We start from the raw sequence: 24,799 nt of genomic DNA on the forward strand, positions 1-24,799 counted from the left end.
GCTTTCATGTAGTTGAAAAATTCCTCCTTCCAACGATTCCAAGGAATAGGAGGATCACCTTTGTTCTGTAAACATTTTTCAGGTGAATCAAACTGCATGTCTAGAATTTTTGAGTGATTATAACCCACATTTAAAAAAAAAAATTGTAACCCACAAGAATCACTCTAACAATGAAGTACTAATATTCCTGTAATAGGTGAGTAAAAATGACTTCTTAATGTTTATCAATAAGTGTCAGAAATGTAGTCTGAAAGTACTTCAAGTCAAACAGATCTTGAGTTTTAATATCTTCCAACGATGTAAAAATAATAAAACGAAAGATAAATAGCCTACTTTGTTTTATATTTCCTTTTTCCTTTGTATCGGCGAAGTCAGAAAAGGTCAGAAGAGCTTTAGGAAGCAAAATCACCGATCCGCGGTGAAACGTTGCTATGACAACAGTAATAACAAGTTAAAATGGCCGCCACGCTTTTGGACGTACGCAATTACATCGGCACGCACAGGAAACGCTCACGTGATGCTCGCGCTGTTTCCTTTGACGCGCTCACACGATACTCGCGCTGTTTCCCTTCTTGTTCTGCTGACTTCTGTGACGCCTGAGAGAATGAAAAGAGGAGCGTACTTGTGATGACGCCTGTAAATGGATGCGTCGGTCTCGTGCTGTATCTCATGTTTACGAGCCACAAGTCGTTCTCGTGTTGGCGTCTCGCGATTCACCAGCCAGAGTCACAAATTCAAAGGTAAACACATAAAAATTACCTTGAAATAGTTTAAAATCAATAACTTCCTGTTGGTAAGAGTCTTCTAAATCAGAATTTCTTCTTGTTCAATACGATGCTAGTAGATCCTTTATATCAGTAGATCCTTTATGTAAAAATAGAAAGGAAGGTTTTAAAAGTTTGAAAATTTTCCAAATTTGATGAAATGACTCCACACCTGTGCTGCAGTCCTCAGAAGAAGGTCACCCTCGTCGCCAATTTTGTTAAATAATCCATAGGAACAGCTTGTAGTAGGAAGAGGTTTAATATGCAGCCCAGCAACAGATAGTCCTTCTTGGTCAACAGGAGCAGTGCAACTGACCTGAAGCTTAGAAGGTATTGGTGTTCTTAAGAACACTTAAAGAAAAACAAGGGGGATTTAAAGGTGCAGAGAGAAAACATGGAAAAGGAAATGTAACAACTTTCCACTAGGAGAGAGCATTCTATATTAGGGAAGTGCAGAGGAGGCAGAGAGTTCAGTTGGAGCTGGAGAGAGAAGTGAGTTGGTGTTTTAGAATGGTAGAGAGCAGATGGTGTTTGGAGCTGAAGAGAGAAGTCAGATGATGTTTGGAGCTGAAGAAAGCAGTCAGAAGCAGTTACTTATCAGAAGGAGTTGTGATCAGTTGGAGCAGGCAGTTAACAGCTGGAGTTTGGAGTGATGCCTTTTGGAAGAGACTGAAGTTATATCGTGGGTTAGTCTGTGAGAGCAGCTGGAGTGAGTTGGACATTGGAGCTGGAGCAATCAGACAGAGTGAAGAAGCTAGTGGAGCGACCGGTTATCAGAGCGGCAGAAACTATATCATTAGACTGAAGTTGGAAGGTGAAGACAGTTCGTGAGGGATAGGAATCCAGTGCAGAGTGATCAGCACAGATGTGTGTCCAAGAGTGCAGGGGTGAATCTGAGATGAGCCAAGGCACAGACGAGAGAGGAACCCAGATGACAGCTAGAACAAGACGTAGCAATCAAGAATGGGGAGAAGGAATGTTAGTGATCCCACCAAGTTCCTTGGCTTTAAGTACTGCTAATCAAAAAGGGGGGAAGGAGGGATCACTTGTCCTGTGTAACCTGGGTACAGTTCTAACTGGAATGACCCTTGGTAAAAGACCCTCATACACATGTAGTAATGGTGGTATGGGCGGTATATCTTGGTTCTCCGCCTTCGTTTACACGTCTGTGCAGAATCATGGGGTCAGTTGGTATGCACCCTCCGCCTGGAGGAGAACACCCTAGGTTAAAACAGTAGTGATCAGTGATGATAGGTGATGTGTGGGTGAATATCTTTAAAACAATCCAATCATGCCAGGAGGAATGTAATTTTATTGTCCGCGACCGCGAGAGGAAGAGACAGCACAAGCTGCATGTTCGAGAGCGGAGCAACGAGAAGCCCCTCCTTCCAACCTCTGGGTACCCGTTTGAGACGGTAACAATTTAGCCGATGAAAGGTCCAATTTTGACCTTCATTAAAGAGTAGACTTACGTCACTCTCTGCACAGAACTCACCTGGTCCTGAAGAAAGCCGTACCGACCCTTTGGGCAATAAGGCTGAAACATGTTGACCATTGTTTGAACACTTGAGGATGGAATATGTGTGAAACCTAATTATTTCTCAAACGTATTCTGACATATCCTCAACCACCAATTCAATCCCGGACAATAAAATTACATTCCTCCTGGCATGATTGGATTGTTTTAAAGATATTCACCTACACATCACCTATCATCACTGATCACTACTGTTTTAACCTAGGGTGATCTCCTCCAGGCAGCGGCTGCATACCAACTGACCCCATGATTCTGCACAGACGTGTAAACGAAGGCGGAGAACCAAGATATACCGCCCATACCACCATTACTACATGTGTATGAGGGTCTTTTACCAAGGGTCATTCCAGTTAGAACTGTACCCAGGTTACACAGGACAAGTGATCCCCCCTCCCCCCCTTTTTGATTAGCAGCTAGAACAAGACTTCATACTAATCAGGTGATATCTGTCCTGTTATATTAGTGCCCATATACATTAATCTTGTCTTTTATTTCCTAGGCTAGATTCCCTACTGTATTGCTAATCCTTTTTCTTTCAGCGGTGTGCAGTCTGCTATAATTAGTAATAAAGCTTTCCATTATAATAAAGAGACCCCGCAGATCTGTGTATGTGTCTATTCCCCTTTTACTTTTCAGGCTATGTCTAGATTGCTAGTTATTGTGATGTTATAATAATAAAGGAACCCCAGTTCTTAGCGAACAGCTGTGCAGGTGTTGTTCTTATTGATAAGACTAACCTTTCTTCTAGCCAGATGCTGTATGGTAACTGATGGATAAAAAGGGAGAAGGAGCGCCTAAATCAAGGAATAACCTTTGCATATAGTACCATTGTGTAACTGTTATTATTTATAATAAGGTTAACCTTTCTTCTAGTCAGATGCTGTTATGTGAACGGATGCATCTCCCGTCCAGGTAAATGGTAACGGAGCAAGGGAGTAGAGGAGCACTTGTATTTGATAATAATCTTTGCATATTGTAATTTGGCCATTCTTGTGTACCACATAAAATATAACAATTGTATATGAGACATCCCCAGTAGATATTATATATATAGAGAGAGAAACTTCCCAACAGAGAGAGAGAGAGAGAGAGCTGAAGGTATTCATAGGAAAGTGATCGTCGTTGTGTAGCGGCGTTAATGAGAGCACTGATTGTGGTCAGTGTGTATACCCACAGGATTGCGGCTTGAGAGAGCACCGGAGGGACCCGGTGTGTAATGAGATCGCCGCTAGGGAAAGGGCGTTAATGAGAGCACTGATTGTGGTCAGTGTGTATACCCACTGGATTGTGGCTTGTGTATGTATGAAATAGTGAGAGCACTGGTTGTGGTCAGTGTGTATACCCACAGGATTGTGGCTTGAGCGAGCACTGGTTGTGGTCAGTGTGTAATGGTAAGTTATCGGAACTGCCCCCTTCACTATGAGTAGGAGGGTAGCATAGTCTGGGTCTGAGTTGCCGCGAGACTATAAGGTATGAGTGTGGTGTAGAGCATGGACGTCCTTAGTAATCAGTGAGTATTCCTAGTAATCCTATAGATTTAGTGGTGTTTTTGATGATATGAGCTTGTATATTGCTAATTCCCCATCCTCAGGTAGGTACCCAGGTGCCTGGATAAATGGGTCTTGAGGAGGGAGATGGTTACGTTTCGGCTGGATTGGTGGTGTTTTGTGAGCGGATTCTATCTGGTCCAAAAATCCGGTCGTCACACCAACTAAAATGGGGTCCTTTAATTTTGAGGAAAAAGGGAAACCTGGTCTGGGTGAATGCAGCAATTTTTGACTTCACTAAAATATGGAATAAACCAACAGGAGCCATGTTGAATGTCTATCAAGCCAAAACAATGACCATAGCTAGCTAGCATAGTGAAATCTGGGGACATATTGCTGTGGCTGAGAATGACTTTATAAAGCGCCTATTGTGTGTTCCGTGCAGAACCTAGCGGTCAATGAGGAACTGGGGGTCCCCTATTTAAGCGATGTCCTTGCACTGCGCCCTCTGGTGTTTTCGCTGAGGTGCTGGCTGAACAAAGATTTAACTCTTAACCATTTAATTTTAAGAGAGTGTATGTCTCTCGATAATGCGTCCCGAATTCCTTGGTTAAAATACATTAAAAGCAGCTTGGAAGGGGCAGGCCGCGCAGATTTATTTTGTAACCCTGAATCCATTGCTAAGAAGGACGTGGAAACAATTAAGGTAGCCTTCTTAACCTCAAGGAAATTGGACAGGGAGGTGCAGGAGATGCTGAAACCAAGTGTTCGTATGTTTTTAATGCTCAAAACAATCCAGACAACGGAACCTTATCTTATGGGGTTTCTATCAACACACGAGAGGTTTTTATTAACTACGTTTTGGATGAACATTTTTCGCATCTTGTTGGCCAGGCCTAAAGGATACAGTAGAGGTCAAGTGCTAGCTCCCTGTGGCTGCGACGGACAGTCTCCGCAGGATCTGCTGCATTTTATGTTTTACATGTTGTGAAAGAGGTGTGGCACAGCGGCCAGGGCGACTGATGCTGGACGCTGGGAATCACGGTTCGATCCCCGGCACCGGAGGCAGAGGTCTGCCCAGCACCATGTGACTCTGGGCAATAGCTTGCTTAATCTTCCCGACGGCCCCCAGTGCCGGGAAACCTACGGGTAGCTGTGCGCTTTACAAATACAGGATTATTATTATTATTATGTAAGTTGTATGAAACCCCTCAAAGGTATTTTCTGGTTTCCATTTAAAAAGAATTAATTTCAGACAGGCTCGTCCTGCCCTTATGTATCTTCAATTGTTGAAAGAGGACTGTATTAGTTTTATAGTAGGTTTTTTAAAAGATTCTTTGAAATCTAGGGCCTGTGTGGCTGTGTAGACAGAATGGATGAACTAGGTATGACCTATTAGCTTAGTAGGTCTAGCTTTCGCATTTGAGTAAATATAATAGAAAGTTATGCTTTGCGAGCACATTGCACTTCAAGGCTTTGAATAATTTTGGGCGGCTGGGTATTGTTTTTAACTATAAACTGTGTAGAGGGTCTCATTTTTTTAACTGTTTTAATGATGTACCATTGTTTTTATACACCTGTATTTGTGAAACTTTTATTGCTTTTTGTAAAACCAAGTAAAGTTTATTTGATTGATTGATTGATTGCCTCTTCGAGCCTGGGGTTTTACTTTGATACAGCTTCTCGTTGTTTTATTGTACTCATTGTAAAGGCAAGATTAGAAGTGCAAAAATGCAAATTAAAAACCAAGACTTGATGAGCTGCTCACACCTACATAGGCCAGGCCTGCCTCTGCCGACCTTATCATGTTTTATTACCTGCATGCCATTGCTTTGGAGAGTTAGAACTAAGCTCTCTGGCAGAACTCTGTCTAGGAATTTGCCTTCGAGTGTCAGAAGAGATTTGAAGTAGTAAATATTGTTCTCACACAACACACCAAAGCCTCATTCCTCTTACAACATATATTGCAGACGTTCAGGCTAGAGCGACGCATATACTGTATCATCCTTCTAAATGTAAGATGATTTACTGTCAAATGTCAATGTCTCATGCACTGTTTTATTTTTGGAAAAATACCATTTAACTTGTGCATGAAATAATGGAAATGTATGCCATTCTTAGAAATGTCAAATATTTAATTAGCAAAGTATGTTAAAGCGAGCAATATTGTAGGGCCGTCCTCTTAGTATTTAAATGCTCCCGACGGGTCAAAGGAGCCGACTTTCAAACTAATTACAGAGGTGTGACTGGCCTCGGAAGCAGCGGGCAAAATCAAAGTACTTGTGGACTATTGAAAGGGCCAGTCAGGCTCTGACCTATGACTCTCTAGCATTTTTCCTATGCAGGTCACAACAGCGACTGTGATTCAGAAACAGATGTATGCAACGTGCAGTACAAGGCGCCTATAAATGGCCAAGTAGCTCTTTTTTGTGACAGTGCAAAGATTGGGGTAAGTGTGGAGGCGCTACAGTTCCAGTTCCATTAGTTCCACAGTTCTAGTTCATTAGTTCCTCGGGCACCAACTTCTTTGGTGGGGCATACTGGTAGGCTGCGCAGTGTGCGCGTGGGTATTTCATCTTTAGCCAACCACAGAAAAAAGAAGCAAACCCAAGAGACACGTTGCTGCCCAAATGGAGGCGTGCCATCACCTGTATTTCACCAGAAGAGATGGCCTCTGATGGCCCTGGGGTGCAGGCTCAGCAGAGATATATGGACGCACCACTGTTAAGTGTACACATAGTTAATGAGGTGATACTGTGAGGCACTGAGAACATGCTGCTACCTCTGATTGTGTGACGATCTCGGGTCCTCGCTGTGATGCGGCAAAAATAACAAATGCATTATACTAACCCGAGATGCGTGGTACTTGGCACAGTTGAATCGTATCAGCACCTGGGTCACTGGTACCCTTCTGCCGCTGGGTCCTAGTGACATTGCCCTAGTGAAATCACTGATAGATGACTACACCCGTGGCTGAGATACGGCAATTCACGTCTTAAACAAAATGGAATGCTGGTGCAACTACACCTGTTTTAGTTAATATTAAAATGTAAATGTCTGGACAGTGGGCCTACAAAATTTAAATGAGGACATAATGGTCTTGGAGGGAGGAGATTGTAGTGTATTTATACCTCAAGGCAAATAAAGAAACTCCCGCCTGTGTCTGTAGGCTGCTGTTTAATTTTAGCTTTGAGCTGGGGTTTGCGAAGCACTTATGCTTTGTGTGAAAAGTTAGATACTGTGTGTAAATTGTTAATTAGTGGCTCTTTTTTGCAAAGTTTATATTATTGGAATATGCAGTTCCTATAAAAAAGTACTAAAAGCATTTGCGCGCAGAGAATGATTTAAGGAAGGGAACTTTGCGTCCACTGTGGCTGGGATTCTTCTGGTATCAGTAGTAATCGGTATGTTTTATGTACCTGTAGCTTGGCCCGATCTTAGCTTGTGCTTTATTTTTTTTTTCAGTAGTCATTGTTTTGCATTGGAATAATGTAATAATAAGTGTCTCTACACAACATATGCTTTTAACCACCCCAAAAAAATGGATGTTTCCTGTTGTCTTTCAGTTTCTACATTAATTCCACTAATTGCCCCCAAATCCACCTTGTACATGACTCCCTGTAAATTACTTTACATACTTGTGGCAAACCGCAGCCGCTATTTTTGACATAATAGGCGTACTGCAATCTGAGCATCATAAATCGGACTTTTTCTTTGTACATATTTTGGACAAAGCATAAACACTGAGATGATTTGATGCCTGTCCTGTTTTTCTAGGAGACATAATGTCGGCTAGCAGGACACTGTCCTTCCAGACAGGCACAATTTCACGGAGTCGGTCGGAAGGGACCTTGATTGACTGGGACGACAGAAGACCGACAGAAACGAGTAAGTCAACCGGTTAAACGAATAGTATTGAAGTGCTCTTAGTACATGTTAAGAAATGACCTATTTGTCTGACCTCAACACCGCATGGCTTCGAGCTGATGAGCATCTAAAAATGAAGGGAGGGGGCGAGTGGGTGGGCCATGGTGGTCTGGTGGACGCAAATCTTCTAAGAAAAGGCACTCGGAATAATGTTTTACTTTAAAACCGTTGTTGCTCAACATCTCTGAACGTGTTTAGATCATTACAGGAATGGCTGATACCAATTTTAGAAGGAGACGTGACATTTCGAATTGCTTTACAGTAATATCGGGGCAGGCACGTGGTTAATGGCTTGAGAATAAGCAGCCAGGCACGAAGTCATTTCCTGCGAATACAGGTGTGATGAAACTTAACAACTTAACTAGAACAGGCTGGACACGTGACCTACTTCACACCAGGCAACTGGGAATCAAATAAGAATTTGGGCAGTAGCTTCCGTGACAGGAACACGATGTATATCGCCAGGAACGCATGAACCATATGCAGAAGCCTTATCAAAAACACACGATAGATGCATGAAACAGCAAAAAGAAAGTACATCGCGCTTAACTTTAAATACCATGTTATTTGTCATTGTATTTTTCTTATAGCGTTTTATATAGCGCAAACTTGACCTGAAGGTATCGGAGCGCTTAACATGAGCACCGATTGTGTTACAGATGGACACATTCAGTTTGTTTTGTTAGGCAGGGGGAGATGAAATGATTTGCCCAGAATCACAGGATGTTGAGCGTCACTGCCGAGACTCCAACCCCGCCCAGCTTTGAGCTCGAGGCTTTAGCTCTTCGCTACATCCTCTCCCAATTGAGGCCGTTTAACTGTTTATTAATTGAAAGTATGTGTAGGTTCGGATGAACAGTATTGTGTTTTTCTTAGTCTTTTTTTAAACCAGTAATTGTTAAAGGACACCTAAGATCAATTGACCGTGCAAAGGTAATTCTACTTGTCATGGGTTCTTAGATGCGAATAAGGAATGCTAAAAATACATCTGTTGATGTGTCTCCGTGATATTCTTCTCCTGGGGGTTATGAGTGACATCAAATAGACTCTGCCAGCGGAGTTCCCACCATTTTTACCACTCCGTACTACGCTCTGAGCACGGAGTTGGGTAAAACTTTGTCAACCACCTGCGGAGCTGAGTTTACCGGCTTGTGCTGACCATGCTCACCTGTGAACATAAGAAAAACAACTCTACAGAAAGCGAGAGAGAGAGAGAGAGAGAGAGAGACTGTGACTGATTGGCAACCAGCTGGGGGAGCAAGTGAGAACTCAAAGCCCCCCTCCTCCACGTGGCTCCACCTGACTGGTGGACGTCCCTGTGGTCCAGCACTTACAGGCAGGGTTGGATTGGGAATGAAAATCGGCCTGGGCACACAAAAAAAAAAATCGGCCCACATTTGCATAAACACTTCTCATATCACTGCGTTGGTGTAATCTTATAAAAAACAGTTTAGGAGGGGGGGGGGGGAGGTAAAAAAAATGCACGCTTTAGTTTACACTGGTGAAACAAGTGATGCCACTTCTACTCAGGCCCCCTACCCCCGCTCAGTATGTGCAGACATTAATGGGCCGGCCCGAGAGACAAAGGGAGTGATACCTGTGCTAAACGGAGGTAATTGGCGCCCATCCGCCTCTAGAAAGGCCACTCAGACTCCCACTGGGCCGCTGACTGTATCAGAAGAACAGAGACAGCTCCCAAATAGCCCCCCAGACTGCTAAAAAAAACCAGCCCACAGCAGCCCTCGGACACCGGCCCCTCGGGCATTGCCCGAATGCCCGCGTTACCAATCCGACGCTGCTTACAGGCATTCTACTACTGAGCAGAGTGCGTGTGCAGCGGCTTTCAGTAACCTGCTCTCAAATCTGTAAATGGTACGGGGGTCACCGAGTGAATCGTGCAGGTAAGATCTGAAGCTGCCGTGCTTGGCTGCCTCAGAGGGCGATATATAATGATGAGATGTGTTAACGAGAAGGCATGCCTCTCTCGATCTTTCTCACACTTATCGCCCTCGCACCAAGTGGGGCTGGATTACTGAGCAATGGCTATTAGCCAGCCACTTCTCCCGATTTGCAAAGGACAGTGTCTTCTGTTATAAGTCTGTCTCATTAACCCCTTCGATGCTCATGACGAGCTCAGCTCGTCATGCAGTAGTACACTGCTCGTGTGCTCATGACGAGCTGAGCTCGGCATGAACAATGGCAGTCAATCAGAAGTTTAAATACAATAGAGCCACCCAATATTCCCAAAGGGACTGGGTATTATCAATAACAATCAAAGATGTCCCTGAAGGATTTATTTCAATTCTATTCAGTAGATTAACAATATTGCCACAAAAGTGGTCAACGGTTTAAACTAGAGCAAGGAGAAAAGAAAACAGATTTAAACTGTTTTTTATTACTCATTTTTTTTTTCTTTTGGATCTTCTTTCATACACAAATCTAAAATATGGCAACAAAAATACTACTATGTAAGCAACAAAATTCTCAGTAGTATCAGGCAACTTTTGCTATATACATGAAACAATAAATATCATGTCAAAAACAGTACTTACTTATAGCTATACAATCATTTAGTACTCACATAATGAAACAGCAATGAGCAAAGCGTTGCCTAGACGCCTGGCAACTCTTTGCTCATTGCTGTTTCATTATTTGAGTACTAAATGATTGTATAGCTATAAGTACTGTTTTTGACATGATATTTATTGTTTCATGTATATAGCAAAAGTTGCCTGATACTACTCAAAATTTTGTTGCTTACATAGTAGTATTTGTGTTGCCATATTTTATATTTGTGTATGAAAGAAGATCCCCCCCAAATTTTTTTTGAGTAATAAAAAACAGTTTAAATCTGTTTTCTTTTCTCCTTGCTCTAGTTTAAACCGTTGACCACTTTTGTGGCAATATTGTTAATCTACTGAATAGAATTGAAATAATTCCTTCAGGGACAATAAATCAGAAGTAGCACAGAGGGGGAATTGCTGCAGCACTGATGGTGTTAAACATGTGCTGCTGTTGTACAATGCCTGTGAATACTCAGAAATGTTTAACTATCAAAGACATATTTCTTGCTGTCTTTCTCTCGTCGGTGTAATGTAGTTGTCATGCTTTAAAATTGGAAGTGGTGTTGCTGGCTCCAGACTCATAGTAAAGAAATAATATGAAATCAGTGCTGGCCCCTGGTTTCTGCAAGCATTTCAAGAGTTGCTATCCGCACCACTGCACCTCTGTGCTTTCCACCCCACCCCACTCCAAGTCGCCTCACATATACAGTGTTTCTGCCTTTCCATGTTCGCAGATACCAAGTCTGCAGCTATGGGCTCAGTGCCTTTTCAGTTTGCCTGCTTCCTGAGTATAAAACTGAAATGCCAAACAGTCAACAGATAGGAGTGCCAGTCTGGACATGCACAGGGTAAGGAAGTGAAAGACGCTTTGCTGACTAGATGGTATATGTTTTCCCTAACACATTTTTAAGTGTACCGTGCACCCTATATTTTTGTTCCACGGGTTGTTTGATATCTTCATAGCTGAAAAGAAAGCATGTTACAAACCTTGGAGACACCAAGCACAAGCCCGCCCCACTGCATGGATTTTAGGAGGGGGCTTAGGTGTTACAACAACTAGCTGCCAATCTCACTTACTGACTGATACTCTTTCCGTGTTTCACGTAAAAATACATCTATTTTATATTGTCCTAATTGAAATGTCAGTGCAGCTGAACAAGGTGCTATGCAAACATAGAATCAGGGTCATTAGCGGTGGCAGCAGGAGTAGATTATAGCTACTTCGCCCACTCTCAGAACTCCACGGAGTCCCGATGATTTTTTCGGTACTTCTGTGAAGTGAAACTCCTCAAGCTCCACCCAGGCCTACTATGATGTCACTCAGAACTCCAAGGTCAAAAAACATCACCCTAATTCACTTTTTGACCATCTATCATTTTTTGGTATGTATGGCCTCCCAAATCATCTACCCCTTCCTTCAACTGCTACAAAGTGGCATAGTAGTAACACGTGTTTTTATCATCTGTTGCTATGTCATAGCAGTGGGTTATGAGATCCAGAAACTGAAATAAACGCCAGAGGCTTTCTTGTTAGAGCCAGACATAACAATACATTATATACTCTAATCTTGAAATGGAAGTGACTTAAGCCAGTTCTGGTTCGCGCAAGTGATGCTTGATAGCCAAAGCAATAGGGCTGTACCATTCCATGAATATTAAACACAAAAGCATTCATGCTGCCCACATCTTAGGTCCTCATTAAGAGTGGGCCAGAGACCTATGTATGTGGTAACTCTTGTTATTTCACATATCGAAATTATGGATTTTGTTGTCTTTATCACACCCAAACCATACTGGATGCACCCACTCGATACATTTCGGCAGGTGAAACCTATTGTGTAGATGTTTGTGTGGTAAGCTCTAAAATGTGCATGTTATGCCGCATTTTAGAAGCAAAACTCAAAAAGCGGATCATGTTTGCAGGCGATAAATTCTGTAACCTTTATATTGTTTTTTATTATTGTGTGCAAGAGTTAGTGCAGATAAAACTTGTTAATGAAGGCCTTAGCCCCATGTTGCTGTTTGCATTGTCAGGGTGTTTGGAGAAATCATACTTGTGCCAACTATTATTACATGTACAAAAAATCTGATTTTTATAACTAAATGCGTAAATAAGGGATGTAAATATGTTCATGGTTGGTAAAAGGCTGGTCTTATTACTGGAGCGAGATACTTGAGGCATCTTCTAAAATCTGATACCCCGGGGATCGGGATATTAAAGGATCAATAATTATAGTCTTTTAGAAGTTGAATCCTTTACAATAGATCATAGCATGTGGAATTTGGTGACCCTGTGAACCAAAATCCATAAAGACTGGTACTTACTGAGCCTTTTTCGTCCAGTATATATTGGTAGGTTTGATATGCCTGAAATTCACTCTCAGGAAAATAGCACAGATATGGTACTTACCATGAAACTCCTGATTCTAATCCCTGTACAAAAGGGGGTGGTGATGTAGCAATGTCTGAACTGGGGTGGCAGAGTGGGCTAAAGATAGGTAATGGATTAAACCCAGATCCTTTGACTGGGTGTGAGTGTTTGATTGATTCAGATGCTCTGTCCATCACCACCCCCTTTTGTACCACTTTTGGCCGCCATAAGTGTGGCAGGGTATGCTCAGACGTGAGTCCCTTGCTCACTTTGCCAGTGGATTCAAGCAAGCCGGGCTGAAGAGGTCTGGAATGCCAGAAACCGGTCCTCGGAAGCTTGTTTCCGGTCCAGTGAAGACATGGCTTGGCAGTTCGGGCTGGACTGTTCCCATGAGGCACAGGGTCAGAACTGATTTGCATATAGCCATGTCTGAACTGGGGTGGCAAAGTGGGCTAAAGAACGGTGATGGATTAAACCCAGATCCTTTGACTTGGTGTGAGTGTTTGATTGATTCAGATGCTCCGTCCATCACCACCCCCTTTTGTACCGCTTTTGGCCACCATAAGTGTGGCAGGGTATGCTCAGACGTGAGTCCCTTGCTCACTATGCCACTGGATTCAAGCAAGCCGGGCTGAAGACGGCTGGAATGCCAGAAACCGGTCCTCGAAAGCTTGTTTCCGGTCCAGGGAAGACATGGCTTGGCAGTTCGGGCTGGACTGTTCCCATGAGGCACAGGGTCAGACTGATTTGCATATAGCCATGTCTGAACTGGGGTGGCAGAGTGGGCTAAAGAACGGTAATGGATTAAACCCAGATCCTTTGACTGGGTATGAGTGTTTGATTGATTCAGATGCTCCGTCCATCATCACCACTTTTGTAGTGCTTTTGGCCGCCATAAATGTGGCAGGGTATGCTCAGACGTGAGTCCCTTGCTCACTTTGCCACTGGATTCAAGCGAGCCGGGCTGAAGACTGCTGGAATGCCAGAAACCGGTCCTCGGAAGCTTGTTTCCGGTCCTGGGAAGACATGGCTTGGCAGTTCGGGCTGGACTGTTCCCAGGAGGCACATGGTCAGACTGATTTGCATATAGCCATGTCTCAACTGGGGTGGCAGAGTGGGCTAAAGAACGGTGATGGATTAAACCCAGATCCTTTGACTGGGTGTGAGTGTTTGATTGATTCAGATGCTCCGTCCATCACCACCCCCTTTTGTACCGCTTTTGGCCACCATAAGTGTGGCAGGGTATGCTCAGACGTGAGTCCCTTGCTCACTTGGCCACTAGATTCAAGCAAGCCGGGCTGAAGACGACTGGAATGCCAGAAACCGGTCCTCGGAAGCTTGTTTCCGGTCCAGGGAAGACATGGCTTGGCAGTTCGGGCTGGACTGTTCCCATGAGGCACAGGGTCAGACTGATTTGCATATAACCATGTCTGAAGTGGGGTGGCAGAGTGGGCTAAAGAACAGTGATGGATTAAACCAAGATCCTTTGACTGGGTGTGAGTGTTTGATTGATTCAGATGCTCCGTCCATCACCACCCCCTTTTGTACCACTTCTGATCCCTGTACAACATGTTTTGTGCTGGGATCAGAATAAAAGGCCACTCTTAAGTAGCACCTTAGTAGCAATGGGGAATTACTGCAGTCAGAATCTTCTTGAGAGTGAAATACAAGAGAAAGTCAGCAGAAGGGCAGTCACATTGGTGTTCAATGCTTACTCACCTGAACAGTCCGGGCCATGCATAAAGGCTAGACACTCACCCTAAGTGACTTCTGACTAGTCTGTAGTTGTTCTAACGTGTCATCACTAAAACATTGTCACGTTTCTCTGTCTCTCAGTGTGGTAATACCCTAATGATTCATCAGAGTTGATTGTAGGAAAATTAGGTAAGCCTTTGATGAATAACAGGAGTATCTATGTCCAGATATGTTGTGTCTCAATTAAGAATCTCTGCTAGAAATGATTCAGTTATAAGAAACGAGGGCTACATTGTGGATCAGGAAATGACTAGATGACCTGCCATTTGGGTGGTGCATGAATGAGATTCATCTGCAAAGTTTGTCCACATCAACATACAGAAAATGTTCTCAATCTATGAACACCCAGCAAGCAGTCAGAGATTTACCCCAGACATGGGCAAAATTAAAGATGTTTCTAAAGAGGGAATGGGAAGGAATTACCCCAAAATTGGGGCGAGTGCAAAGAAAGAGTTGTATCTACGGGGAAAAAATTCTCTACACAAAGAAAAAAGAAAATAAATAGTAAGGAGTAGCGTTGCCACTTACTTGTGTCTTTCATCTCTGGTAAAAATAGATGTCTTTGGCTGCTTATGTGATAACTGTATTTACAAAAGTATTATTAGGACTACTTCTACAAAAAACTGAGACAGTTAAAGCTTTCAAAAACGTTGATGTTACCCCATAATGCCTTTTTGTGACTAACCCCCAGATTCATCATTGTCATGTTTTGCGAGTCCTTAAGAGAGATTATTAAGGAATCGCTATTAAAGACTCGCAAAACGGGATTCATGTAGAAATCGCAATATTTATTGCGATTCCTACAGCTTTCTTATTTGCGATTCACTAATTGCTAATCGCAAATAAGGAATGACTCCCCATTCATTCCTATGGGCCTGCGATTAGCAATTAGCGAATTGCAAATAAGGATGCGATTTCAAGGGTGCCAGGGTGTCCAAAGGACACCCTGTAGCACTCTGAAATGGTAATGTACACTGGTGTTGCGCACACACATGTCCAAAGGACATGTGTGTGTGTAACATACAACTTAGAAAAATGCACCAAAATGCATTTTTCTAAGTTTTCGCTATTTACCACGTATTTAGACTTCGTGGTAAATAGCGGCCCCAGATTGCGAATTCGCAATTTTTAAATAGTTCCTGAATTGCATTTAAGGAATCTCAAATTGAGATTCCTTAAATGCAATTCATCGCAATTTAGTGATTTCTATAATTGCGATTTTTGCATTTGGGATGATGAATCCCAAATGCAAAAATAGCGCACGCAAAGGGCCAGATTCTCAGAATCTGGCCCTTTGCGAGCCGAATTTCCTTTGATGAATCTGACTGCTAGACCTAGAGTTTGTGTGCATATTTTGCCAAATGTGAGCAACATATTTTGCCGGCACAGTGTTGCCTGAAGAGGTTCATGGGCACTTGCTGCTTGACTTGGTTACTTATGGGGTCTCATTCCAGCGATTGACATCTGCAAAGTTAGGGTTTTCCCCCACGGTTTGTCCAGAAGTATAGATTGTTGGTGAGAATGCACAAACCTCTACTTTTTGGAGGGGCTTTTCCTGTTCAGTATGTATGCAATACATCCAGATGTTTCATTAAATAGGTTTCTGTTGTTTTAAGTGTGAAGTGAGCACATGTATTAATTCAAGTACTGCTTTATTTAAGAGTCTAAGGAATGAGACAAAACATATGCAGGAGGTGGTATCAGTTTTCTACATTACTGGAAGTGCTAGAACGTCTTGTCATAATCCTGCATTCCTACTTTTCAAATGTCTCACTTGACCATTTTCTGTAGGCAACATTGATTTAATACTGGTCAGAGGGAATGGCTGTAAAGCTCAACTCCCTACAACTACATTCCAAGAATTTGAGGAAGTCTTTTTATTTATTCATTTTATTTTGGGGTAAAAACCCCATCAACCTACAATCTACATATACAGTACACCAACATCTTTGCATTAAAAATCAGACAAGCCATAATTCCTTATGAAATTACATCTAAATACACAATAAAACTGTAGAATTTGAAATGCAAATCTATATACATACTTAAACAAAAGTAAATCAATATTACAAGACTTGCATTTGATTACGCGGAAATGCCTTTTGCGGCTCTTTTTAGTTTAAGTCTTGCTGGCCAGGAGGAGTACCAAGACCCGAATACCCCCCAAAAAATCAATTCATTAGTATTTGACTTTAGCAGTTTCTGGGTGGTCTGTCCATAGTTTGTTTGTATTTACTTTCACTCCCTAAGTGAACAAAATATGCCCAGATGTGGGTCCCAGGCTCACTGTGCCACTGTATTCAAGCTAGCCTGGTTGAAAAGGGTGATACCCCTAAACCAGTCCCAGACTGCATGTTTCTGGTTCAGGGAGGAACTGGCTTGAAGGTTCGGGCTGGACTGCTCCCATGAGGAGCAGGGTCAAAACCTATTTGCATATGGCTGGGTCTAAGCTGGAGTGGTGTAGGGAACCAAAGAACAATGGATTTAACCCATATTGCTTGACTGGGGGTGAATGTTTGATTTTTTCTGCATTCCGGCCATCATTTGTGTGTCTTTTGCTTTCTCAAACTAAGTGTGCCGGGTATGCCCAGACGTGGGTCCTGGGCTCACTGTGCCACTGGATTCAAGCTAGCCTGACTGATATGGGGTGATATCCCGATTCCAGTTCCGGGATCCTTGTTTCTGGTCCAGGGAAGACCTGGCTTGGTAGTTCGGGCTGGACTGCTCCCACGAGGAGCAGGGTCAAGACTGATTTGCATACATCTAAACTGGAGTGTCATAGTGAGATAACGAATGATGGATTTAACCCAGAACTCTTGGCTGGGGGTGAATGTTTGGTTTGTTCCTCAATCGGTCCATCATTTGCATGTCTTTGACCATCAGGTAAAAGAGCATTGGCATACTTACTATTCTCTATACATCAAGGCCTTTTAGATTTTTTTTACACACAGGAATAAACACCTATATAATTCCAAATTAAGTAATTCATTTAATTCTGTTTAATTTCAATATATTTGGCATTCATTTCATTAAATAAAAAAATACAATAACATGGTACTTGTTGGTATAAATACAAAAACATTCCAAAAGAATTCCGTGAGAATTCCCATTATATTAATACCATGCTATACACATACACGTTCAAACATGCATCAAAACAAAATATCCCATAGAAAGCCTCATTACATTTTCGAAGCCCTCCAAATACCGATCCCTATTTGGTAGTCTTCTGCTGAGTATCCATGCCCTCCAAATAATATTTGCTACTCTATATGGCACTGTAACAATACTTGAAATCTTACAGAGGGGGAGCTCCTGCAAACATGAACTAGCCCTAAAGTTTCTTACAATAGGTTATATGAATCTACATCTTATGTCTGAATACAGGGATCAGAAGAGCAAAAAGTGGATCTTGCCTTCTGCAGAGAAACTATGCCAAATACAAATTGGCTGGGACATCTCATTATATTGAGCTGTATAACTATTTAGTCCTGGACTTCAAAATTCATGTTACTAGTAAGGTGGGAAATTCACACACATAAAAATTGGTACCATTCAAAAACACCCGCCAATGCTGAGCAATTATGAGTTTATCCCAATTGAATAGGGAATACCTATGTGTACCTGGTTTTACAAGGTGGAATTCTGATGTTAATGGATTTTTTGTGGATTTTATCACTCAGAAACAGCACCTGCTCTGAGCAGGGTGAATTATGGGCTGCAGGGGTAGGTAGAATATGGCAGAGAAAACTGTAGTCTGACAGGGGGAGCATTACACGTGGCCCTGCCCTATGGCTGGGTCCAGAAAACCTAACTAGGCTGCAGTGCTGCCCATTCCCAAAGCCATTTTACCAGTCCGATTATCCGGCTAGTAAAATCGAGTCAATTCTTCTTGCAACTGGTGAATTCTGGTGTGGAAACATTGCCTTGACCATGATTCCATGTGGGAATTTGGCTCAGCTGGACTCCTTATTGATGCCTCAATGGCTAATCTCTAAGTGCATTTTAATATACTATGCCCAAAGGCACTGGATTTGCATAGACAAGATATTCCACCTTTAAGACTTGACATTTATTCCTGTATAATATGTCAATGATCACTACCTAATTTAGATTTTTACTATTGCTGCAAAATTCTCAACGTTGCATTGATCATAAAAACATCAGTATGAATTTCTTTGCAGCTTTGGACACTTTTGTTGCCTATACTCAAAACACATTTAAGCTCATTTACAATAGAGAATAAAAAGACATATAACATCCCCTATAATTTGAAGTCATACCCATGATTTCTCTTGGTCCTTCTTGAAAAACAGTAGCTCTGGAATTCATACCTTAGTTATTACAAATTACAGTGAGTTTAGCTCTTCCTGAACAGCATCAACCTGTCAGATTAGAAGACCTCCACTATCTTACTCGTTAAATGATTATATGTAGCCGCGACAGAATTATTATTTTCCATAACTTGCTTCCAGAGAGAGCACTTGCTACCACTTTAGCAAGATGTACAGCTAGGTGAGCAGAAAGTAGACCACATAGCTTAGCGTACATTTGTATGCAGGTACACATGGTTGGTGTCTTCCATTAACAATATTTTTCTCCATTAGGGCTACCCAGTTACAACTGGGCTTCTCCTAACATCCCTGAAAAACAAGGACTTTGAACATTTTGGGATTTTAAGACTTGGGACTGGGACAAACCTACCAAGCCAATCTGCTCATGGCATGTTGCCACTGGGCTAAATAAACAGGATATTCCTGTTGTGAGCTTCTCTTCAGTAGCAAATCTGATTCAGCAGAACCGTGCTGAAAAGGTATCCAACCTTGTGGAACCCTCTTTGAATACAGCCAGCTGCCTTGGTTTACTGGAGGATTACAAGCTCCAAAAAGGGACTACGCTTGAATGTAAAATCGTGACCAGGTGAGGGCACCAGGTTTTTTGCGAAAGTACCAAGGATTTGAGATAGAGGGAGCCCTCTAAAATTCTCAGTCTAGGCCAGCCCACCGGATTCTAATACAAAATGTGGTGATGCGTTGTATTGCCAGTCACCTTTTTAAAGGATCTCTTAAGTGGTCTCCAAGTTGACATCCTTGGGCAAGCTAGTATAAAGGCTCTCCATGTTTAATCCAATGAGTAGATTGCAGGATGGGTCAAAATGTATCTCTCAGAAATTGTAAAAGAACTCTAGTATCTTTCAAGTAGGTTGATGTATGTTGTACAATAGGTCTATGAAATGAGTCAGTAAATTGCAAGAGGGGTTTCAAAATGGACCCGATATCGGCAAACGCTTAAAAATACCCTCGCCGTCTTATGTCAACATCCAGGACGTGGAGATTGCAATAGATGAGACCATAGGGACCACACCTTTGAAGTGAATAACTACTCCTGTGTGTGTGGGTGGGTGGACGCTATTTTTACCTTTTTTGAAAGGAGGGCACAATTGCTTAATTTATACTTTTTGTGAAAATACTGACAGTGTGTTTCTACAGGGTCCACCCGCCTCTATTGCTCCCAATGGTACCATAGTTGAGCCCCTACCTAAGGTATTTTCATAACTTGTGACAAATTGGTTTTACTTCACTGTTGCATGAATATACTCTTTGATGATGGTAAAACAGTATCCTCATATAATCATAATTTTAGAAGATATACTTTAGAAATAACTGCATTCCAAAAAGCCTTTTGATTTGAATGACATCCAGGTCTTCAACAGTTGATGTACCCATGCCTTCTTTTAAAGGAGTCTATCCACAAATGGATATTCTCGAAGATTAATGGTGAAATGTATGTGTCCATACTCATTACCTAGAATAAGGTGATTTGGATGTTCTTCATGCTTTTTTACCTTTTACAGATCATGGGCCACTGTACCCAAGAGGAATTGTAAGTTACTGTGCTTACATATCACTGAACAATGCAGTAAGAATATAAAACAGGATACTGCCCTTGTGTTCACACGAGGGACTTGCTTGTTTTGGTCCTGATGAAAGTCGCGTTACCCGGTTGGGCAGGGTTGGCGGAAACATGTAGACCATGAGTGATTTTTGATGTAAAGGATCATTGTTTCACTCTTGTTTTACATCTTGTTCTGTTTTTAACCCTACCATAATTCCTGCAAGAACAAATAAAGTCAATTAGGAATTAGAGGTCATTTTTACCATAGTAATCACAGATCCCCAAACCTAGAAGGCTTCCCTCCTTTTGGTGGTCGAGCCCACCCTGACATGTTAGGTGTCAGGTGTGTCAACCCAATGATTATGCATGCCACTAGTGGGTACTAGTTAGTTTGCTTTGAATTGCACTCACTTCTGATTATTGTGCCTGTGATTGTGGCCAGGTGTCTAAACCTCTATTACTTTTGCAACTATACATAAATGTTAAGCAGCAGTTTGAATGCGCATGATACAGCAGTTGAACATATTAACCTCAAGTTTAGGACAACCTAAAATGTGGATTTAATAGATATGACCTCACTCTTTTACACTCACACGATTTATATGCTGAAGTTGTTTTTGCATGCATCTCTGAAGAATATTCTCGTATGTTGGGCAAATAATTTACACCATGTTATTTAAATTTCAAGAATATCTTGTCAGGTTTAGCTGCAGACAGACAAACAACTTCGATTTCTACTAAAACACACGTAAAAAAGCTGTAAATGGAGAGAGACACTGTTGTTAACGGCCTATATTGATCTTCTTTATAGGTATGAGTTTGGTCAGCAATTGTATTATTCCACTTATGTAATGTGAAGAAGTTCCATTGCTCATAACTGAGAAAGACATTGTTAGTGCAGACACTGTGACAAATACAATAAAATGGACATTAAGATTATGAATGCTCACAAATGCATACAGTAGGAAGAGGTTTACATTGCTTATAACAGAGAGGCCATTCAGGAGGGGTTAGAGAGGACTGGTATTTGTGATGTACACTGGTAATTTATTATGTTCTGTATTTAGTTGTAGGAAAGCTCCCCTTTTTGCATGTTTGCCCCCCACTTTTTGCCTGATGTTGATGCTCTTTTAACTAAGTGTGCCCTGGGTTCCTGTCAACCAGGATCCCGGGCCTATGCTCTTTCCCTAAATCTGTAGTGTTGCATAACCAATTGGCAACTCTTTGGCCACATGTAAATCCCTTATAAAAGGTACCATGGGTTCCAAGAAGACTGTGACCAGGGAAGACCTCTAAGGGCTGCAGCACATATTGTGCCACCCGTAGAGGCCCTGTACATTGGCAAACACAAACTGCCATTACAGACTGTGTTTTGGTGCAGAACAAAATGAAGAGTCGACATGGCACACATCCCTGTGTGCAATGCCTACATCCCTCTGCCTATGGCTTAGGTCAGCCATCCCTCTAGCTGGGTACACTATGCCACTGGTGAGGGTACAGGTGCATGAGCCCTGTACTCCTACAATGCCTAAGTCTATTCTTAGACATTGTAAGTGCAGTAAAGCCATAAAGAGTATATGGTCTGGGAGTTTGTCATTATGACCTTCACAGCACCATAATGACTTAACTGAAAACTGGGAAGTTTGATATCAAACTTCTCTGCACATTAAACCCACACTGTTGCCATTGTTGGATTTATTGCAAAATGCACTCACAGAGCATCTTGGAGATGCCCCTTGAAAAAAGACCTGACTCTAGTGTCCTGACTGACTGGCTGCTCGCCAGCTGCCACCCCAAGACATGTTTCTGGACCCCTGGATCGAGAGCCTCCTGCTCTCGGGGTCCATAAACAAAGCACATTCTGGGCAGAGGTGCCAAGACTCCTCTCCCAGGATGGGCAGGCTCCATGAAGGGGAAGCTTCAAAAGCTTTCTGCCTTTGTGAGCTGACCCAGCCATTTGCAGCTCCCAGCAACTTACCCCCACCGGTTCTGACCCCAACTTTGGGTAGGAGAATCAGCGGGAAAACCAAGATAGAAGGAGAGGTCTGCCCACCTTTGCTAATCACACCCCTCATATGGGGGAGGCGAGTCAATCCTGACCTAGGATCTAGTGATCCCTGGCCTGTATCAAGGCTCCCACATCCAAGTGGCGTCCCTGTGCACAGCCACCAGCTGAAGGCCCCCTAGCCCCAATTGGATAACATTGGGCCTCAGCACTCAGCACCCCTAGTGCTGCTGAGGGTGTTCTTTGAGTGCATCCTTGACTCTGGGGGAACCCTGGTTCTAACTCCTGAAACCCAACTTCCTCAATCGGGAGCTTACCTGTAAACCAATAATTTAATTTCCTCCCAAAGGATTGCATTGACTGATTTTCTAAGGAAAAACTTTGAAGTGTGGAGTTGTAGATTGTATGAAAACTCAAGAAACTGACTCACTTACCTTTTATATAGGAAATGTCCAAGTGTGATATCTATCTAGGCATATCACAGTGAGTAGAAAAAGTAACGTAAAAAGTAATCACAAAGTCATTGCAAAGTAACTGAAAACCAATTTCAACTGTTTCTGAACATTTTACCTACCTGTAACTGCATTTAACTGCATTCATCTGTATTATATGAGTAAAGTATTATTTTACTTACCTGCACCAAGTCTGGCTTGGTTGTAAAAATAAAATACAACAAAGATTCTTGCCTGAGTGTGTACAGTAAATGCTTAACACTACCCTTTGATAAAGCCTTACTGCTTGCCCACACTACCACAAATAGAGAGTAAGGTATTATCTACTTCAACCTCTGTAAACCTTTGGGAATCCACTGGACTTTGTGCACACTATACAGTACTTTGGTATAGTATTTACAGAGCCAGCTTCTTACAGTTGTGTATGAATTAGTGTACATATTTGATTTCAAAAAGTAAAAACCACTAGCTGGAAATTGATATATTAAGCCTTAATAGAATCTTTAATGGATCTCTAAGCTTCTAACCAATAGCACCTCACTGAGTAAATACAGCTGGCTCTGCTTCTATAGCCTGATGGTCGATTGCTAATGGAAGGCTTTCAGGACCTCATGTAGAAAGGCTTAATTTAAGAAATCATAATTTGCGGCAAATAATGATTCACAATTTGCAACCTCTTAAATCGAATGTACCAACATGGATTCTGTAGAAGTGGTTGCAATCGGTACACTGGCTTCTACTGAATCCAGTGGTATTTTGCGAACCAACCTATGTATTAATAGGTTTGTTTACACAATACCGAATCATAGTGGGTCACAATTCGACCTACCTCATTAATATACATGGGGTACATTGCAAATTGTGATCCACTTCTATTGGCTACATTCACAGGCATGGTTACCTGCTGGGGCCAATTTTCTTTAAAAGAAAATGGGATGTGTTAAATAAAAAAATAACAAATTACACAAAATGTTCCTGTTTTGGGCCACTGGCTGCTAATTAAAACGTTTTTGTGAACATTCACAAACTGGAACGGGCCCCTTAGGGATTCCTTCCAGTTCGCGAATGGCTTAACCATTTTGCGAATGGCTTACCACCTCCTTTGTGGAAGTGGTAAAATATTAGTGTCACAGGCCCTTAACATGTCCCTTCTAAATACCGATTCAGTGTCTCTTCCTACACCCAAACAGATTTGATAACATACTACTGAATTGCTGTTTGAGTTTCGAGAATACAAAACTGAAGTTTTGCTGTCGAAAAGGTTCTAATTTTACCAATTGGAACTTTACCGACCTAAGTGCGAGCCTTGATGCGCTGTTTGTGACAGCAAGTAAGCTAGTGCCAAGATTTAGCTTTGCCGCTTTCTTGCTGCTCTTGTTTACAGGACTTAGAATTTTGTCAGTAGTTGTATTAGCCCACCTATGAAGTAGTTCCACTGCTCATAGTTTATTGAGGCAATGTTAGCATTCAGTGTAGGGGGACAAGGATTTGCATGGCAAAGGCATGGGGAAAATATATTAGGAAAGGGTTTTACAAAGTGAACTCAATGAAAAACGCCTTAGGAAGGGACTTTGCATTGTCGAACACTGAGAGACATTCTTACAAATATCTCTATTTCCAGAGAGGTCAGAGAAGTCTGTTTTTCGTTGTGTACATTTGTCACTTGTTTAAGTACTATTTGGTTGTGTTTGACTTACAGGACTTTAGGCCTGGTTGGAGACAGCTTTAGTTGTTTGTCGCAGTTAATGTAATTACCAAAAAATATCTTTGAAAACAAGTTTGACAGTGAGACTTTGCTACTTTCCTGTATTGCTGTTCTATACAATATCTACAAAAATATGCACGGTCAGCATTTGTATCATTCCTCATTTTAAATAGTTCAGTTGCATTGCATGAACTTTGAATTGTTCATACACAACCATGTAGTTCTGTTCATGTATTATAACATTTACTGCTGGCTCAGCTTCTTTATTATTGCAACTTGCTGCCAGTGTCTCACTTAAAACCTTGTGAACCAGCTTTACGTGTGGCTGCCTCCGTGGG

General features: G+C 42.0%; 1 protein-coding gene across 1 annotated transcript in view; it reads left to right on the plus strand.

Annotated features, from left to right (window-relative positions):
- Positions 1-24,799, plus strand: part of MACC1 (MET transcriptional regulator MACC1) — a 132,244-nt gene that overhangs the window by 49,352 nt on the left and 58,093 nt on the right. The window contains exon 2 of the mRNA XM_086941885.1: positions 7,566-7,676. Within this exon, the coding sequence (XP_086798011.1) occupies positions 7,574-7,676 (103 nt within the window). The 5' untranslated portion in view covers positions 7,566-7,573. The remainder of the gene's footprint in view (positions 1-7,565; positions 7,677-24,799) is intronic.

Source organism: Lissotriton vulgaris, chromosome 10 (genome assembly GCF_964263255.1).
Source record: "Lissotriton vulgaris chromosome 10, aLisVul1.2, whole genome shotgun sequence".
In the NCBI taxonomy this organism is placed as follows: Eukaryota; Metazoa; Chordata; class Amphibia; order Caudata; family Salamandridae; genus Lissotriton; species Lissotriton vulgaris.